This window comes from Antennarius striatus, chromosome 20, assembly GCF_040054535.1.
Source record: "Antennarius striatus isolate MH-2024 chromosome 20, ASM4005453v1, whole genome shotgun sequence".
In the NCBI taxonomy this organism is placed as follows: domain Eukaryota; kingdom Metazoa; phylum Chordata; class Actinopteri; order Lophiiformes; family Antennariidae; genus Antennarius; species Antennarius striatus.
In genome coordinates, this window is record NC_090795.1 from 6,427,998 (window position 1) to 6,448,140 (window position 20,143).

The following is a 20,143-nucleotide window of genomic DNA, read 5'->3' on the forward strand; positions in this document are numbered from 1 at the left end:
GATGAGACTTAAATAACAAAGCATCTAATGCTCTGTTCAGAGACCAAGTCTATTATGATTGTTGATTCTTGTGCTTCATTAATTTTTTGTATTTTTTTTATTATCTCCTGTTGAGATTCATTCCTCAATTATTATTCAGGGTTGAATTACTCAGCCATTCATGGCACTAGTCAACCTGGAAAAAGAACTGTCAAAATGAATCTACAGTAAGAGGTAGAATCCAGAGTTGTATCTCGTTGGATAATGTAAGCCTCGTGGCATATGTAACTCCTCCACAAAAGTAGGTGTGGCAGCATCAAGGCACCTTACAATTTGATCTCACAATTTAATTTCAATTCCAGTTCTGAAGACTATGATTACAAAAAACAAAGTGCTGCATTTTTTTCTATCATTTCTTTTTTGGCTCACTGTGTTGTTATTTGATAAATTTAAAAACAAGGAGCCAAAACTATTATAGAAAGAGCCAGTGAGGGATTGCGGCTGGAAAACGTAACTCAACAAAATGAGAGTAGAAATGTAAAACACTACCTCGCCCAGAAACATTTCTGCCCAAGTGACATCAGATAGATTTTCATCATTGGGAGTGAAAATTAATTGATTCATTTGAAATTGTCTTCAAGTCTCCTGTGTTGAGATTGTGTCTTCTTTGTTACTAAAGATCACAAAAACAAGTGTAGCATGACATTGGTAAAATTTGTTCCAAACAAATGTAGCATGAACATGTGTGGTTCCACACTTTGTACTGTAATAACCATCTCCAATAGGTTTATACCAAGAGCCTCTGGATTACAGTGATCTAGAACAATGTGGTCAGCATTCTTCTGTTTGAGATAGAAGATCCACAGGAATGTACCCCACTGCTCCGTCATTCAGCAGTGTACAAACAAAAACTGTAAAAAAATCAGATCAAGATGTCAGTCTTTCAACAGCTGAAGACAGGAGGGTGGGGGTATCTTATACTCCAAGCTGGTGGAGCAGACAGGGTTTGGCTTCAGCTTGGCTGGTACGCTCTGCCTCCGCGGAGCGATGCTCCATAAACCCGACCTCATTCTAGCTCCATCTCCACGGCAGATGTCGCCGCTTCAATCATTTAATTACTCTGCACAATAAAACCCAACATCGAGGGTAGTCTGTTTAGCAACGATGAAGAGAATAAGATCCATCTCGAGTGGTGTCTGCTCCCGCTGTGAGGCTGGCCGCCTTCTCGAGCGTCGCTTGGCGGGCGCCGTGACCCTGGGTACAGCTGCGAGGCGTCTGCCAAGCGGTTCATAACCAGAGGGTTTCCAGGAGCCAGACATGCCACCTGGGCACTATTCATTACAGTGGGACACTGTTTAAACAGGGGGAGGGGAGGGGGCGGAGAGCACAAGGGAGGGCAGGAACAGAGTGTAAATGTTAGTGTGTGTGGATGTGTCTGTGTATACTGGTGTTTGTATAATTAAGTGTGTGAGACTGGAAACAGGAGTTTGAGAGAGACGTGAAGCCATTTCTTGCCTCTTTATAAACAGAAGACCATTACTTCAGACTGTCTCCCGTGTTATAGGTGCCCACTTCTTCGAGCCTTGTCAAATGTTTGGCACGATATACCTTCATCTAAATGCTGTTTGTGTCTGGAAGCGCTCACAAACTGATCCAGATACACTATTAGACACCATAGCTTGATATGACAATGAAAAATGAAACAAAACAACATGAAACAGATGCAAATATTGCATTTTGAGGTCTTTCTCTTCATGGTAATCTCCTCCTCATGCTCCTCTCACTAGTTAATTACAGCAGCAGCCACATGGGTGTCATGACGTCAGCATGCGGGCTGTTATTACCTCTTCCCTGTCATTAGTTCCTGCACTGTATGGAATTAAAGCCTGGAAAGAGCTGCAGCTCACACAGGACACAATGAGGATCAGTATTGTCACATTCCCTACAATCACAGCTAGCATCAACGCCAGAAAGCAGCCCGGTACTCGCCACTGGGCCTTGATTTGGTTCAGCCGTGTCCAGAAAAAAAAAATCTGGAACCAAACAGATTAGACTATGTAGCCAAAAAATACAATCAACCTAAAAAGTAACTCGAAAATTGTTCATTTAAGACTTTTTTTTTTATTAGAAATGGACACAATGAGATTTGGATTCTGTCTCGTAAGGACTGACAATGAAGAATAGTAAATCAGACAGATAATGGAAGGAAAAAAGCACTTACCACCACCAAGCAGCTTCATGACCAGCCACAGCTCATCTTTTACCACAAATGAAGTGTAGTAAGACACAATATTGGGGTGGTGGCACTGGCTCATGGCATGAATCTCTTTCTGTTCAAGGAAAACAAAATGCAAGACAGAATACACTTAAATGGACTGAACAACATTACAATTCAATTTATCACTGGGGTTGACCCGACATTAATGGAGGTGCATTTAAATATACAGAAACCAAATAACCCTTTTTAGACATGTTGGCAAGTCTGATGATCGTAATATAATAACCCTCAAAAAAAGAAAATATATGTCCGGTATCTCATTGGTCTTTTGGTTCAATAAAAAAGTATTTAAAAATTTTTTTAAAGCAAATAAACCTGTATTTTATTAACATGAGTTGTTGGAAAATAAATAGGCTAGTTAAATATAATCCAGAATTGTGCATCAGCAAAAACAGCCAGAACTCAGCCCTTTCTACAGCTGAACAGCTCCCTTTCTGTGTGTGGGTTTGGAAAGGAGGAGGGCTGAGGTAATGCTGGCAATGGAGACTGATCCATCACTTCAGCACCAGTCCTAAGGTCATTTAAGGATAGACAAGCTTCCTATGAAAAAGACTTCAGAGTTGGGGCCGCTGCTGTTACTACAAATGAACACTTAACAAATGACTCATGCTGTTACTGGAGCTGCATAGAAATGTACAGTATCTCAAAACTGATTACTTTGATGATATTTCTGTTTTAAAGGTCTTCCTCAAGTGAACTGTAAAAGTACTGGGATTGTAATGCAAGCAGTTCTAAATCTTCAAGGGTACATAAGAAGAGTTTTGTAGAAGTTGAACTTTTGTTTTAGCAGGCAGACATGTATGTCGAGTTATTTGTGACAGTAAATAGATCTCTATGCATTTTGACTTTGGGGAAATTGAGCAAATTTTAGACTGCTATTATCTGAATGTTGCACCCAGACAGATGGTCCACAAGCCTGTCAACTGTGAAAACCTGGAGTTGAGAAGGTTTGCTAAAGGCAATCAATCAATAGATGCTTGTGGAACAAAAACAAAGCAATCAAAGCCTGATGTCCCATCAACATAAATGCATCGTTTACACAAAGTGCATTAGCAGCAGTAAGGAATGCCTCTGCTGTAGAGTCATCAATATCGAGTCCATGGCTTTCAGTGATGCCTCTTCCAACAGAGCCTAGTGCAGGCAGTTGACATCATGGCACCACAAGAGGTCATTTTTTACACAGACTTATAAAAAAAAGGGATGTTCTTTACTCCAGTGCATTATTTTGTATAAAATTTTAGCAGCAGAGGTAGTAAAAACATTGCATCAGCACCTGTAAACTGTTAGACATCCTGATAATTTTAAAATCAACTATTAGCAGTTAGCAGCTAAGTCAAGGAAGTGCTCCTTATGATGTCAACGCCATACTATGTAAAATCCACGCTGGGCTGATACAGTGCACCCTCGCTCATCAACGCTCACGACTTCACCTCATTTTTGGTAGGCAGTCACAAGATACCGTACACGCATTATATTGGCTGACGGCATCCGGTAGTGCGCTCCGTTCCGTGAGTCTCGGGCTTACGTGAGACACAAAAGTGCTTTAAACAATTTATAAGAGTGTGGGAAAAGGTAATACAGATAGAAGGTGGTTTAATATCAGTATGGAGAGGGTTCATAAACTTTTAAATTGTTGTAATTAATAAGAAATAGTTGTTCAATCGCGGAATTTGTTAATCGCGTGTGGTTCCTGGAACGCATTAACCACGTGGAACGAGGGCGCGCTGTATTGGATAAATAAAGGTAATGTAGAGAAGGATGCATGTCATGTTGCCATTGCCACAACTCTGTAGAGACAGCAACAAACTGTGAAGACAGTAGGCAGACCATGACGAGTGGCGGCAAGTTTCAAAATATGAACATACACATCTGAACTAATGCTGTTGATAAAAAAGTAGTCGAGAAACGTCTGGTGTGACTGGCCAGACATCAAGCTCTGTGAGTTGTCTTAGTTACCATTCTTTTTCTTGATAAATGATAGGCTGAAAAAGAACAAAAATGTTAACCTGTTGGCTGCTAACTGGCTTCACACATGTGCTGTTGATTCTCTGCACACCAAAAGGCAACTCTGTCAGCTAGGGTAACCCCAGAATAGTAAAACAATGGGATAACAGGGAGGATATCGTGCTCTGACAGTTGGCAGATTTCCACATCTTTTCCTGCAGACAATGTGTGAATCAGACTCTTTGTTGTGGGGATTAGGTCATTTTAAACCTACGCTGCAGCAAAGGCAGTGGAAATCTCCTCATTCATATGAACTTCCTTCTCTGTGACCTCCAGTCTTTGACATGAGGAAATTTTGCTTTTGCGAAATATGTTTGAGACATCTGAATGCTGAAAAACAAAGATATTTGCAAAATTAAACGAAACTGGTAAACACTGAGTAGTCTCTGCAACAGAAGTAATCATACAAGGCTTTATGTTGCATATACGTCATGTAACTTCAGTATGAATTTACTTATATTACTTATATTTTGCATTGGCCACTGATGTTGGACATGGGTAAAACACTTCTGTCTCCACATCACATGTACCGCAAGCACATCCAACTCGTGAAGAAAAACACAAGACACTAACTTCCCTTTTATTTCTTCAACTAATCCATTCAATCACAATTTTCTCATCAACTAACATCACTTCTAAGTAAGTATAAGCAAACGGCTCTAAATTTCAGATGATTAACATTTTCTTTATCCACAGAAATCAACATTATTTTATAATGTCTGAAATGTTTTACGTCATATTCTAGGAACATGCTGACAAAAATTCCTATTATACCCGCCAAAAAAAATAAATCAGGCCATCCATGTGACATGAGTGAAGCCATTTTGGTTAATTTAATAACCAAAACTCCAGCTGACCTTTCCATCTTGTGATAGTCCAATAAATCTATGTTAACGCTGTAGAATCCAAGACAAACAGTAAACCCTTGAAAACATTTAAGTGACTTGCAAAGATTCTCCATAAAACAATCCCATCCATGTTTTCTATGTTGGGCTTTATCTCTGCAGTATTTAAGGACTTTTAAACTGAGCAAGAAAAAAATGACCTATTGTCACAAAGTGACTACAGTACTGGGTCACAAACTGGTGCCACAGAATCTCAATGATGGCAGATGAACAGAGAAGCCACTATGAAAGCAATATTGCGTCACCATCAGCGAGTCAAACCCTAACAGACTCACTAGAAGCCAATCTCTCTGCAGTGAGCACGCACACACCCAGCTGCTGCCAGCTGAGGGGAAAAACACACTAAAATGTGATCTTAATGCAGAAAACACATTTACTTTAGCCCAGTTCGGACTTACTACACTAGATGTAACATTTTTTGACGTTTCAATGAACCAGTAAAAACAAATAATTGCATAAGTTGTGTCATAATGAAAGAGGATCTTCAAGCTGTCCTGTAATGCATGTCAACAAAAGTCCTCATCTGAGTTTTTCCAGAAGTGCTTGTTCCTCCAAATGCAGCGCCAAGAATAGCTTCAACACAACTTTACATTAAAGAATTTCACAGGTATGACTGAACATACTAAAGCTGTTTTTTTAAGAGATTCAATCTGGGTTCAATTTAAAACTTCCTTGTCGTTTAAAAGGGTAACTGTCAAGCTGTGGAATGGGGGGGACCGCAGGCAGGAAATCCGACCTTGCTGAATTCCATGTGACCGCCTGCTCCCAGAATCCGGGAGCAACATTCTCGTGATTCATCCTCCAGAAAGGAGAGAGGTGGGGTGTGGGTGGGTAATCCTGAGCCATGATCTTCCATGAAAACAAGTTATTTTCAATTACTTCTGGGTGATAATTATTTTTGGGCACTAGAAAACCAAATCAATCCCTCTAATGTTAGCAAGCCACAAAAGAGCACCTGATCACCACACATCTGATCAGGGGGAGGGTTCGGAGAAAACTAATGATGAAAAGCAGAGGTAGGATCAACTCCATACACAGGCACAGACCGCAGAAACATTCTGTGGTTGTTCCAAGAAGTGTAATCTTGTGCTGGTGGGAAGTATAGCACCCTTTGATAACAGAGGAAAAGTGAGCTCATTAAAAGGTGCCTATAAATCATATGCAGCTTGCAGTTAGTGGTGCAGAAATGTGACAATCCCATCGGCATCATACTTTCCCAAAGTGGGACTAGCAGGTAAATCTACAAGCTGTTTTAACATACTGTGGCCAAGTATAGTTTTTTAGCTATCTGGCCTGAAACTTTGTTTGCTGTGAACTTTCCCCCAGTGGATGTTTGATCCATTACTCCTTCAACAAGCTAAGGTGCAGGACAAGATGTGTGTTCAGGTTCCAAAGTTAAATAACAAGGAGACAGGTTTTTCCAGAAAGATTCAGAGTGAGGGTGCAGTGCTATGGGCATTCTAAAGCTACGTGGAAAGGGAAATTGTCGTTTCTTGTATTCTTGCTCAGTGAATGATCCTGATCTTTTATGTCAACAGAAAAGTTACTACTGATGGATAACTAATGATGTTCCATTGAAACAACACACAATCAGGAACCGCCATTGTGAAATCACAAAAACATTCAAACATACGTTTAAGTTTTGCTGGTATGTTTGATCTAGTTGAACTTCATCCAGCAGTTTCAGTTAGTCGTGCTGTGTTTGCCTTACCAGGAGTTCATCCACACTTGTCTGGCACTTCTCGAGGTTGATCCGTTTGATGGCCACCTTCTCCTTGCGTGGTATACAATAGGCTGCTTGGACCACTGCCGTTGCCCCACTCCCTAAAATAGATAAGAAGATGTATTTATTACCTCGTTTACATTATTGGTCATCTCAGGCAATAGTAGAATCCAACTTTGGTAAAAAAAAAACAACAACAAAAAAACAATCATTTCGATTCACAATCGCATTCCTCAGCTTCTTGGGCGTCGTTCAGATCTTTCCTTAATCCTGCCACGTGAAAAACTAACGCATACTGCAAGAAAGTACAACAAACTTTTATTAATAGCTCAAAGTATGAGAGTTCAAGAAGTTTAGGTATACTTATGGTTCAAAAACTGCCTTTTTTCCCTGGACATACAACCTTAAGACCTTAAATCAGCCTCGTTTAAAAATTTCATTTATTTTCCTATTTCATGGGTGGCACAGTGTGCAGTGGGTTGTGCTGGTGACTCACAGCAAAAATGTTTGATTCCTTTCAGTGTGGAGTTTGTATGTTCGCCCCGAGTCTGGGTGGGTTCTCTTCTCCCACCTCCCAAAACATGCAGTTTAGGTGAACTGGTTGCAACAAAATGTCCGTAGGTGTGAATTTGAAGTTGCATGGTTGTCTTTCATGTGGCACTGCAATAAGCTGGCGTCTTATCTGGGGTGTACCCTGCCTTTTGAACTGTCCCTTGGGGAGAAATAGTTTTTTGAATTTGAATTTTCCCTGTAGCCAAATGGGATAGGCTCTAACAAATCTGTGACTCGGAAGTCGGATAAGTGGGTACAGACCACACAAATGCGATTGACAAAATACGGATGGATAGATATTCATCCATTTAATTAGATTCCATTTGTAAAAAAAGAAAACAAAATGCAGGCTTAAGCTCTAATAACAAAAAAAACGTCACCTTTATGCTGCTTTAACCATCATGAATCAATAATAAAGTCCAGAGCAGTGGCTTTCTGTTGTGAGAAGATGACGCTTGTTAAAAATGGAAAAAGGAACTTAGACACGGACTAAACACACACAGAGAGAGAGAGAGAGAGAGAGAGAGAGAGAGAGAGAGAGAGAGAGAGAGAGAGAGAGAGAGAGAGAGAGAGAGAGAGAGAGAGAGAGAGAGAGAGAGAGAGAGAGAGAGAGAGAGAGAGAGAGAGAGAGAGAGAGAGAGAGAGAGAGAGAGAGAGAGAGAGAGAGAGAGAGAGAGAGAGAGAGAGAGAGAGAGAGAGAGAGAGAGAGAGAGAGAGAGAGAGAGAGAGAGAGAGAGAGAGAGAGAGAGAGAGAGAGAGAGAACATTAAAGTCTATCATCCTTTACAGACATCTGGTAAAACCACCAGATTGCTGAAGCCATTTTCATGGTGAGTGGCGATACAATCTCACATGTTTTACATCATCTGACCAGGAACCTAACTATTCAGAAGAAACATCATGATAAGACACACATAGTCAATTTCCAGGCTTTCAAGGTTTGTTGTAAATAGCACAAACTCTTGAAGCAACAGTGGCAAATCAATGTTAGACTATATCATCACACTTCCTATCTTCATATACAAAGCCTACAGTACAGAGATTGTGTTCTGATTGAAACATACATTCTACAGTCAGAGAAAAAGCCTCCCCAGGAATGGTACACCTGTTATTCTTGAATAGATTACAATCACTTAACTCACCCTTTCAATGCTCTTACATGAGCACGCACACACACACACAGACACACAAAAGCAGTTGCTTCCACCAACTCTCTGGGGTATATGTGATGCTGAGCAATGTTGGGAGCACATTCTCCTCTGGCAACAGGTTTTGTGAGCGAAAGTGTGAGAGGTGAGTCGGTTCGCCTTCCAGTAAGCTTTTCCTCATCTTAGCGATGCCCAAATTTTAACAAGGTGCTCATTGTTTGGAGCTTTCATTGGGCCAGGTGTGTATGGAGCTTTAAAAAAAGATCATTAAAAAAAAGAAAGAAAATATCCTCATTTTAATTAGAATGTGAAGTTGTCACCAAACATAGTCCTTTTATATTTAACAGTGTATATCTAACAGAACTAGCACTTCAGGCAATATGAAAAAAAAAAAACTACCCTAAAATCCAATATATCTGAGCACAAACGCTTGGCTTCAAAGATAATCTAATAAAATCACAATTTCCTTGTAGCTCATGACAAACAGTAAATCACTTAATCTTCATGGATAGGATGCATCTGAAACCATTCTTCCTTCAGCAGTAATGGATACCAGCTATTGACTGACAGCCTATGCCTCCTTGGCCTTGCTCAGCTAGCCAGCATCAACAAAAATCATGGCCATCACGCCACCCTTTAGAACTAAAGTGCTGAACATCTCTTTAAATAAATCCATGAGCCCCTTCCCACCACCATCACCAGCAGTACCAAACAAGCCTTAGGATGATGGCAAGTGATTGGGGGAGGCAATGCTGGCTGGACCACAGGGAGCCCAGTTGCTCTACACACCCCTGAGAGTAAATTCCTCCACACAAACAAACAGCCAGTCGTCAGGGCTGGTTGGATAAGAGGAGAGCGTGTGTGCTTGAATGTATGTATGGACGGAATGGAAAAAGGGGGCATTGTTGGGTTTTTAAGAGGCAAGGTCAAAGGTCATGAAAGCTCTGAGAGCTGTTCAGGGAAGGTAGAGCAATCTACCAGCCAGTTGGGACTTGGGATTAGTACAGATCTGTTGCTCTTGATGTTTGCCAAGTTCAAACTTAGCTCAGGGTTATTCTGTGGAGAGACGTCATGTCTCAGATATATAAATATAATCAAGCGACAAGATTATTAAATACTTAATGATACTTCTCAGTCTCTAACTAAAGGTAATTATACCACAGTGCACACAGAGGAATGTGAACTATCACTGTTATTATAATCACTAAATAAATCACTCTAATGGTGCCACGGTGGCACAGTGGGTAGCGCTGTCGCCACACAGCAAGGTGGTTCCGGGTTCGAATCCCGCTCTGTGTGGATTTTGCATGTTCTCCCCGTGTCTGTGTGGGTTCTCTCCGGGTTCTCCAGCTTCCTCCCACCTCCAAAAACATGTGCTTCAGGTTAATTGGCCGTTCTAAATTGCCCATAGTGTGTGAGTGTGAGTGTGAGCGTGCATGGTTGTCGGTCTTTGTTTGGCTCCGTAGCGCAATGGCGTCGGGCCCGGAGTTTGCCCCGCCTCATACCATAAGACAGCTGGGATAGGTTCCAGCTTCCCGTGACCCGCAACGGCGGATTAAGCGGTTCAGAAGATGAATGAATTTAATCACTCCAATGAATATAGACTTTATTAAGTCCACAAAATAATGTTTAAAAATTAGCCATGACTCACCACATCTATGTCAATCTCATCATCATCATCATTCCATTTCATTGTTTGTAATGTCTTTAATATTTTAAGACATCCAAATAAACTATTACTCTTTTTTTCCTTTCAATAGAAAGTAAAAAGAAATCAAACAAATGTCAGCTTTACAGTAATTGATATGATTAGTTTCAGAACTTCCACATAGTTTATTGCTGGAATTTATCATCCAATCCAATTACACTTAGCTGCGAATTTTGATTTGTGTGACTTTATTATATAATTATATACACACACACATACACAAACATACATATGTGTTTTTTCAATGCATTTAGTATGAATATATGCACAGAAATCTACACTAGATAGTGAAAGACATATTGCAGACAGGGTGAAACATCTTCATTACGCCTGAGAGACAAACATTGACAAAACAATCATGATCTTTGGAAAAGCAGACAATGTTTTCTGTAAGCATGTTTCCTAAAAACAAGACCATCTTAATGCAGCGAGGCTTTAGGAATACTCATGGGACATACATGGCTTTTTCCCCCCTTACAAACTGTATTAGTCTACATGCCCCTCTGAGGGTGCCTAACCTGTAAGCTAACATGTTGTACTCTACAGTGAGTTGACACCAGAGAATGGAACCCTTCTCAAGTGGATCTCCATGAAACCTTAATAAATATACCAGACACAAAAAGGAACACTAAAGGGAATAATAGGCCTACTTTGGACACAGAAGAAGCTACAGAGACAGATTTCATTAGGATTGTTAAAGCAGCTCAAAAGATCATAAAAAATACCAAGAGGCCATTTAATTCTCTACATTTCAATAAAGTGCTTTTACTGAAGACATGAAGACCCAAAATAAAATTTAAAAAAACTTACATTATAAGCCAGCATTTAATATATTTGCCCAAAAGGGTTAGGGAAGTTCAACATTCGTTTGTCGTTCTTTCCGTGAAAAGGGAACAGAGTGACCGACATCACATTATCATAGAGGACTAACTTGACCTGGAATTAACTTCTTAGTGGAGGATACCAAAAGCGTGGCGGTGGTTCTCGGGAAGACTGTACAATAAATCATTTCTGCATCAATATTTCGATGTGTCCATAAACAAAAGAAAGACACGCAATACTAATAAGAAGTAATCTTTCCCAGGGAGAATTAATAATAAGTCTACTGTAGCCAACAGCTGAAATGACAGCCCAGAAATAATTACATAAATCATTTTCATCATATTTTGCATGAAAACTAATTGTTTTAAGTACGAGCAAAATATGAAACAATAAAATACAAACAAATTAGTGTAATCATGTTGGGGGGGGGGGGGGGTTACAGTCTTTATTGGGGAACTGACAAATGGATTTTTATTGTTTGACATCAGTAATGGCTAACTGCTCTACAGCGGATGAAACAATTAAAACTTGTTCCATCATCCATTTCATATTAGACCTACACGCTTACTAAAGAAGACATGATGGGATGAATTGTCCTGACCTGACCTATATTAGATGACAATAACAGATGAGATCTCTGTGTCAAGGCACGCAGTGCTTGACGAGCAAAGTCGTTAATTTTGTTTCAAAATAACTTCAAAAATGTCTAAACTTCATAAACTTGTTGAAATCCAAATCAATCATGATCAATCATGACAAATTCATCTCTGAAAGCCTCTCCACAACTGCGACGCACAAAGGAGGTAGAATTATGGCATCACATGAGGGGTTCATTCTGCATCTAGTGTTGGAAAATTGGCGTGCTACCAGAAGTTCATTAATGTAGATGGAGCACCTAAATATTCCCAAAAATGTTTTTGTTATATACAGGTCAGCTATAACATTATAATCCAAAAATCGAGTTACTGTAGCTGAAATTGCTGAAGTTGTTAATGCTTGTTCTGACAGAAAGGTGCCAGAATACACAGTATTCTACAGTGTGTTGCTGCATAGATGCAGATCGGTCAGGCTGCCCATGCTGACCCCTGTGCACCACACAAAGCACCAACAATGGGCAGGTTGAATTAATCAGATCTGGACCACGGAACAATAAAACAAGGTCTAATGAATGACATGTTCTTTTCCATTAAGCGGTGTGTGTGCCTCGCCTACCTGGGGAACACATGGCACCAGGGTGCACAAATAGGATGAGGGCAAGCCAGCAGAGGAGGGGTGATGCTTTGGACAATGTTCTGCTGGGATGTACTGGACAAAGAAGTCCAATCCATGGAGGCCCAGACTCACATTTTAAAGGACTTAAAGCATCTGCTGCTAACATTTTGGTGCCAGATACCACAGCACACCCCCAGAGATGTGGATCAAGGCAGTTTTTGCTGCATGAGAGGGACCTACACATTGTGGCATATTTTCATTTCAATTTTGTTTCAATAATAACTTCAAAAACATCTAAAACTTCATGAACTCGTTGAAGTTAAAATGAATCATGATCAAGATTTTGACAATTTTCATTTCAAAATTATCACACACAAAAAAAAATTCGCTTCTGTTGAATACTGATATTTTTTGAAGCGTTGTGAAACAGGGCAAGCCACTTGGTGACTTCATCTCAGGTTTTTATCGCGTACTTTTATCATGTACTTTTTTCCTCATTTCCTGTCAAATATTATAAAAGAATGTGTTTGACAATAAACATTAATTAAACACAATCCTGCAATCAATTTCCCACGTGGGAAAAGAAGACGGTTTTACTGCAATCAATACATCTTCCTATTACGGCGTGAATGTGCAGTGCCGTATGCAGCGCTGGGATATTAACTTAGAAAAATGACTGCTGGTTTCCCCTTCATCTGTAATGCATTAAAGCAGCTATGCAATCAGTCCCACTGCAAGAAATTATGGAACACAAAGCTGTGGTGATCAAATTAAGATCTGAATTAACATTACTACATTTATGTTTACCACCACCACCCTATATGCACACATTAAAACACCACCACAGCCCAGCTCTGACTGATTATGTAACTTTCAAGTAGATGCCATCCAATCATGAAGCCAAACACGAGTGCCTTTAAAGTCAAGCATTTCCTTTGGTAATCAACATGACCACATCTCTATCTCATGATTTCCAGACTAAGTTAGGCAATATGTTTGGGAGGTCCAGACATTTAACGTGAAGATGGCAACCTGAGATAAAAAGTCTAAGGAAGTGACTCCAATTAAATGTGATCCCCTATCCACATGAAAAGAATGGAAAGAGCTCTCCAGTGCAGTTGCTTTTTATTAATACTCTGATATTCACTGATGGAAAGTTAATTATATTAACCAATCACTGATCTATTAGACCTTACAAGAAACAGCAGCAATTCACACCTAAATCTCAACTTTTTAAAGTTATGTTGACCATTTGGTGATCAAGCAAAGACTGGCAGATAGAGGACAGAAAGATCTACAAGACTTCTGTTGTGAGGTTTAATGTGAACAGAAGCCGATGCCAAACTGGAGGACATTTCATGTTTACTTTGTGCTCAGCCTGAACACACAAACAGAGGGTGCTTCAAATTTAGATTAGATTAGATTAGAAGTTAAAAAAGAAAAACTCACTCAGATTTAAGTGCAAAAATTATCAGCATTGAGGTTTTTTTAATGAAATAGAAACTGGAAACTAGAGTGACTGCACAATTCAGTTACTAAGCTGATAAAAATAACCCCAGGTAAGTATGCTGTTGTATAACCTTGAAATAGCCTTACTAGTTTAAAATGTTTGCTGACAATTTGTTCACCCATTGAGCAGGGAAATGCTGCAGGACTGGTTTCTATACAAGGGGGGCTTTATCTCTGTGTGCACACTAAATTGCAGGGCGTTATCTTGTGGGGTGCCCCATTTCAAATTTTCCAAGGAGCCAAGGGAGGAAATATAGAAATGGGTTAAAGTTACATCCAGGTCTTATAAAAATACACAAAAGGTTAATTTAGGGCATGCAAAATGGACCCTCTATAAACACAAATTCCCAGTAAAAGAAGCATGCGCCACTTCGGTAAAGTAAACCAGAGGTACAAACCATCTGATTTGAGAGTACAATACTTTGCTTATATATTACAGACTCCTTCATATACACAACTTCAACAAAGTCACCAAAGGTCAGCTATTTATGGGGTGGGACATTTCAGAACTTCATGAAAAAGCTGTCATTCCTCAGGCCAGCCAATCTGAACTACGCTCAACCTTGCCAAGGTTTGATATTGCAGAAAAAATGTGTAAAAGCTCCCATCATACTAGAGGGAACAGATGGATACATTTAGGTAATGCATACAAAATAAAAAAATTTGCATGAAAAATAATATATACTTCTGCAATAACGTATTAACAAATTAAATAAAAGTTCCCTGCGCCAATAAAGACTTCGAAGTTCAATTGATGGACTTGGAAAGTATTTAATTTAAAAAAAATAATTCGGTGCTTGAATATATATTTTACTGCGCCTAATACTTCATCTTCACAGTGAAGACAACTTTGCTAAAATTCTATTATGTTCCCTTTAAATCCTACAACTGCAGGTTGGCTCAGTCTTCAATACCAAAGTGATTTTTTTTTAAAACGATAGGCCACGGTTAATACAGTATCGTAGTTTTTAAAAAATCCTACGCCCTCAGCCTAAAGAACAGTTTAATAAATAATTAGGGCAGCGTTTCATGTGAATACTAGACTGCTGAAGGAAACCGGTTCGGTACCAGCAGCTAGTCAGAACCTGACTAGACGGAACCGTTATGATACTCGTTTATGATTTCGGCTTAGCTCCAGCGAACGGGGTTCTCACGGACGGTCCTCACTGACTTCAAGTCTCAACACCGCCCGGCTAGGAGTTAAAACGTGATAAACTTAACGCACCACGAGAGAAAGATAATGCGTTCACTTGGCTTTAGACATACAACATATTGATATTACCGTTAGCTTTCTGAAGCTACCATTTAGATAGCTCACGACATAAACTGTTAGACTGTCGGGTTACACATACATTTAGCTAACAAGCTAAGCATCACTTACCAATCACCTCGTGGAGCTCATAATCATCTTTGTTGATGGACCAGGGTTGGGAGCTCAGGTCCTCCGACATGGCTGAGGAGTCTGCTGAGGCCGTACTATCTGTAGAAAGGTGGGGAATCCAGAGACTGCGTAAAAAGAAGTCAAAGTAATCCAAACAGGACCAACAAGGGCAACACTTCCCCTTCTTTGCGAATCCTGCAGCACTCCTGTCATTCCCAAAGTTTGACACTAGCCTAACAGCCCCGCCTACCGCATTCCTACTGAGCAAATGTGGATCTTCACGTCGGACATATTGGATGTGGGATATTATGCCGGGCGTTCCCCGAAAAAATGTATAGCACGTACTATATAGGCAATGGTTTGCCTCTACGTAGCTATAACCACGACAGAAGAGACAGTGTCAAACATGTAGCACAATAACGACACCCGTTGCGACTTAACCAACACAAAATCTTAAGTTATTAAGCTATACAATTAAACTTAATTAAAAAACATCGCACGTACTTATGACTGATTTTTCTTTTTAAAAACACACAAAGTGTAACTATTAGGTGACGTGTGGCCAAATAAATAGTCGGCCTTTCGCTTCCGCCACATCTTTAATGGCGAGTTGGTAAGATATAAATTTACCCCGCGTATTAACTTGAAGGCATGCGTTATTTTTAGATACAACACACAATCATTTCTATTTTATTTTTATTAACTTATTGTACTTCTCACTCTTCTATCTCTACACTGATTTAATTCACAGTGCTGGCTTTAATGTTTAATGAAGAGTAGGTGATACCTGACAGGCAATAACCAGGAGATCCAAATTACAAGTTCATGTATAGAAATGTTGCTCCGCTAATACCGTGTCCTCTGATTGGACAGTGCTGCAAATGCTGCTATATGATTGGACATTCATGTACCAAGCGTCAAGGCCAGTCACATTACAGCAATCAAATAGCGACACCAATGGTACGTTTCCTAACATGCAGGATGAGAAGGCATCGCCTGCCCTTCTGAACTCCAGAAAAGTTTTAATGACGCCATGCAGCATGCAAGTACTGTATAGAAAACTGTCCTCAAAATACGGTTTTAGGAAATCATATATAGACCATTTATTCAAGGTAGAATACATTCACTTTATTGTATTGTTTTAAAAAGACCATATCAAAAATACAACTTTACAAGTCTAGGGGCATGCTTACAGACATAAACATGTCAGCAGTCAGTAAGAATGAAGTGTATATATCACAATCATAGTCTCTTAATCTTAACTTAATCTTTAATATCATCTAGAGGCTTATTGAAAGAGGAAATGATCAGAAAGAAAAGTTTTTAATAACACCCAAAAAAACCCAACTCTTTTACACCACAATTTAGTTAACCAACACAAATACATTCAGATTCTTGTTTTGAAATATAACTCAAGTATGCAAAAAAAACACAGACAGGAACATACAATTTATTATTGACATTTGAAACATAATATGACATTTTGCACTTTTAAACTTGCTGATATTTGGTATCATTTATGATTTGTATATACACAGTAGATGACAAATAGATTCTGAAGGCAACAGTATATTACTTCTTAGCAAGAATGAACAGAAATCTGTAATGTTGGGACATCATCCAATAATCCCTTTGACAAAGCGAAAAAGGCACCTTTACATGGGATGAGCTGCTGAGTTTGATTGTGGCAGCGAGAGAACTCTGGCCAGTCGTGTCCAGAACCAGGACTGTGTGCAAGGCCGGGTGTAATCACATAAAGTGAGGAAGCGTAAAATGCTGGGGAATGGCTTCGTCATTGGTTTGTACTTCACTGGGATAAGCCGTTTATTTCGAGCCCCTGCAAAGATTCACTTCATGAATACATGATCAAGTATCAGAAAAACCGAAGATACAAAAAATAACTCACCAGGACAGAGGCTGAGAGCAAACTTAGTCTGGAAGTCGCACGCGTCGCTGTCAAGGTATTCATCAGAAATCACCACCACCATTCTTTTACACCTATAAAAAGTCACATTAAAACAAAATTGATGAAATTTTAATCAGGCTGTGTTTTTTTTTGTCACAGAGAAACTATTATGTTGCACTCCTTATATCCCGCCCTCTTTTATTTTGACAACTTGTTTAATATATGGACATTTCTTGACAATTCTTTCTCAGTCTCTTAAAGTAAAAATCCAAAGCATACATCAAGTCCCACCTCTTTTCAATAAGTTCACTGGTGATGGTCCACACACAAGAGCCTGGGAGGACATCTCTGTCAAACACACATAGTTTCAGCTTGTATTCCGTCTGTTCCAGCTCTCGAATCATGTCATGAACGAAGTCCAAGTCACTCTGGCAATAGCAGATGAAGGCGTCAAACAGCTCAGGGGTACCTGCAACCAAGTGATTCATTATTAAACATTGCATTATTTAATGACAATTTACTTTTGATCCTCAAATTTTAGTCAGTAACAGCTTTTTTTTTTTCAACATTGTAAGGACAGCATTGCACTAAAGCGTTCAGTAAAAAAGTCTGACATGGAAATTATACACTATTTATTCTACTTGCAGAATGAGATCAAGCCACAGAGCCAGGAAGAGGAACAGCACAGCGGTGCAGACATGTGAGCTGAGCGCCAGATCTACATCAGATAAGCAGTTGAAGTGCACCTTTTCCTGTTTGATCTGATCTATTACTTGAGCACAATATGCAACATACTTTTATTGCATGACACGGCAAACACCTATGTGTTTAATACCCTGAGCTGTAAAACTGAGAGAAAACAGAAGGCATCATTCGAATTGCTAAAAAAAAAGAATAAAGTATGTTGACTGTGTGTTGAGCCCAGATAACTAAATGTGTATGTTTTAACTTGTTTTGTCTGACATTTTTGCATAATTAAAACCTGTCCTCTTTAAGATGGAGACATAACACTGGTGCAGACACGTGCCAGCAAGTCATTTGCACAGCAACTAGTTATTAATTACTAATGAACACATGAGTATTTATCTCATTCATTCTAATACAATAGCTAAAGGTGTTACTTGACAGTAAACAAGCATGCCATTACCATAAACTGCTTTGTCTGACTCGTGTGCACATAACAATAAAGCCTTGCCTGACTGATTGATTGAAGAAGTGCAAAGATCTTTTACTGAAGTAAAAGTTTTTATACCACCTTATCTAAATTCGTTTAATTATTGTAATTTGATTTTGAGAAGAAAAAAAAATGAACTAGTTCCAAGTGTTGTAACATGTGACATAACAGGATTTGATAAGTATTACTTCAGTCAACAGAAGTTTGAGGATGTTGAGTGAATGCCTACATTTGTCAGACTGCCCACCAGAAAAGTTTTCAACTGAGTTTGAGGTAAGTTTTTGCAGGGGTGGATCTTGGGCCACGGAAAAGCTGATTTAATTTGGTGTTTTTGAGTCAGGATGTGTTTTCTGGATCACCTTTACAAAATCTCAAGCATGGAAAACTCATGACATTGCACCACCATGTGAAATTTCGTCCAGATTTGGAATCTGGATGGAAAAAACCCACATATCTGAGGGGATTTCTTAATATGCATGAGGTCAGAGCACAGTGGCAGAAAGGTATTGCGACACAGAACATTCATTACGCAATTAATTATTAGAAATTATTTATATAAAGAAGATTGTTCAGGTACTGACCTTCAGGGTCATCGTCCAGGGTGATACCAACTCTCTCTTGGGTGCGCGGGAAGCAGCTGTCGACCTCTGCCACCTGAACTGGGGGCTCAGCCTTCTTCCTCAGACTCTTTCTGTACTTCCTGACATCCTCATCTGGGGCCACAACGACGTGCGTACAGACGCACAAGTTTACAAACATTAAATATACAGAAAGTACACCCAACATTAAAAACTGTAGGGATATTTTTATTCTCAGGTAACTCATTAATGATTATAAATACATTTAAACAGATGTTTCTTTTAATTCCTGTGCGTAAATGTGACAACAGGCGCGTGGATCACTTCCTGGAGACCGTTCTGATTAAAAAAAAATACATCAAATGGCTGATATTCAACAAGATTAACGCACCAATCGATTGACTGAGGTCTGCCAGGATGTCGCTCCTCTCCACGTCCTTCAGGATGGACAACAGCTTTCCTACTGTTGCGTCCGTGGAGCGAGCCTGCCAGTCCTCCAGAACCGACACCGTGGGGCTCTTTGTAGATTCATAGTTCTTTATTTCGAGGTAAGAAAACCCCATGGCCTGTGCGACGTCCATCCAATCCGCTGCTACCGTGTTTTTAGGGTTTAAATACAGCCCTAGTTTTTTCCTCAAACTCACATTAAGTGCGACGAGAGGAATTTCCTCCAAATCGAGTTTGGAATCCGAACACGCCATGACGACACATCCGCGAGTGGACGGGATTTAGAAGGGAACCATTGTTAAAATCAGATGTCAAAAACGGATTAAAAGTGAAGATTGCCTCAGGAGTCGCTCACCCGATCAAAAAAAACCAACAAAAAACAGAAGGAAGTGATGTCACGTGGACCGCGTCACACGTGGGAGGAGGTGGACTGTTTACCTTTACCGCTGGTTGTAAAATCCAAACTCGTTCCCCGACGGGAAGAAGTGGATGAAAGGTGAACCGATGCGTTTATTTCCTGAGGAAGTGTGAGTCATATGAAGATTATTAATTTTAGATAGTAATCTTAACCAGAAACGCCAACCGCCCATTTTCAATGAGGTTTACGCAGTGGTTTATTTCTCATTCATTTCATTGCGCAAACCCAAAACCTCATGCATGCAATGGAACGCTGCAGATTATCAGTTTCAGCGTCAGAATAAGTCCGAGAAGTGGTCATCACAGAAGCATGAAAACCCAGGTGCATTCCAGAATACTTATAAATTAAATCTTTTGCTAAATAATTTTTAAATAGAAACTGAGTGATGGATTTTAATATG

General features: G+C 39.7%; 2 protein-coding genes across 5 annotated transcripts in view; both read right to left on the reverse strand.

Annotated features, from left to right (window-relative positions):
- oxsr1b (oxidative stress responsive kinase 1b) overlaps positions 1–15,822 on the reverse strand; it is a 35,942-nt gene extending 20,120 nt beyond the window's left edge. The window contains exons 1-4 of one of the 4 annotated variants that reach the window (XM_068343908.1): positions 15,725–15,822; positions 15,221–15,319; positions 6,878–6,990; positions 2,201–2,309 (exon numbers count right to left, since the gene is read on the reverse strand). In XM_068343908.1, coding sequence (XP_068200009.1) covers positions 2,201–2,309; positions 6,878–6,990; positions 15,221–15,290 — 292 coding nt within the window. In that variant the 5' untranslated portion in view covers positions 15,291–15,319; positions 15,725–15,822. Of the gene's footprint in view, positions 1–2,200; positions 2,310–6,877; positions 6,991–15,220; positions 15,698–15,724 lie in introns of those variants that run through there. The other 3 variants (XM_068343909.1, XM_068343907.1, XM_068343910.1) reach the window with 3 other exon arrangements.
- Positions 15,823–16,332: 510 nt separating this feature from the next.
- myd88 (MYD88 innate immune signal transduction adaptor) lies at positions 16,333–19,708 on the reverse strand. The gene is made up of 5 exons (XM_068343808.1): positions 19,270–19,708; positions 18,882–19,013; positions 17,418–17,595; positions 17,127–17,218; positions 16,333–17,057 (listed from the first exon to the last, which is right to left on the reverse strand). Exons 1-5 carry the CDS (start codon positions 19,577–19,579, stop codon positions 16,876–16,878), a joined length of 894 nt encoding a protein of 297 aa, XP_068199909.1. The 5' UTR covers positions 19,580–19,708; the 3' UTR covers positions 16,333–16,875.
- Positions 19,709–20,143: the final 435 nt, after the last annotated feature.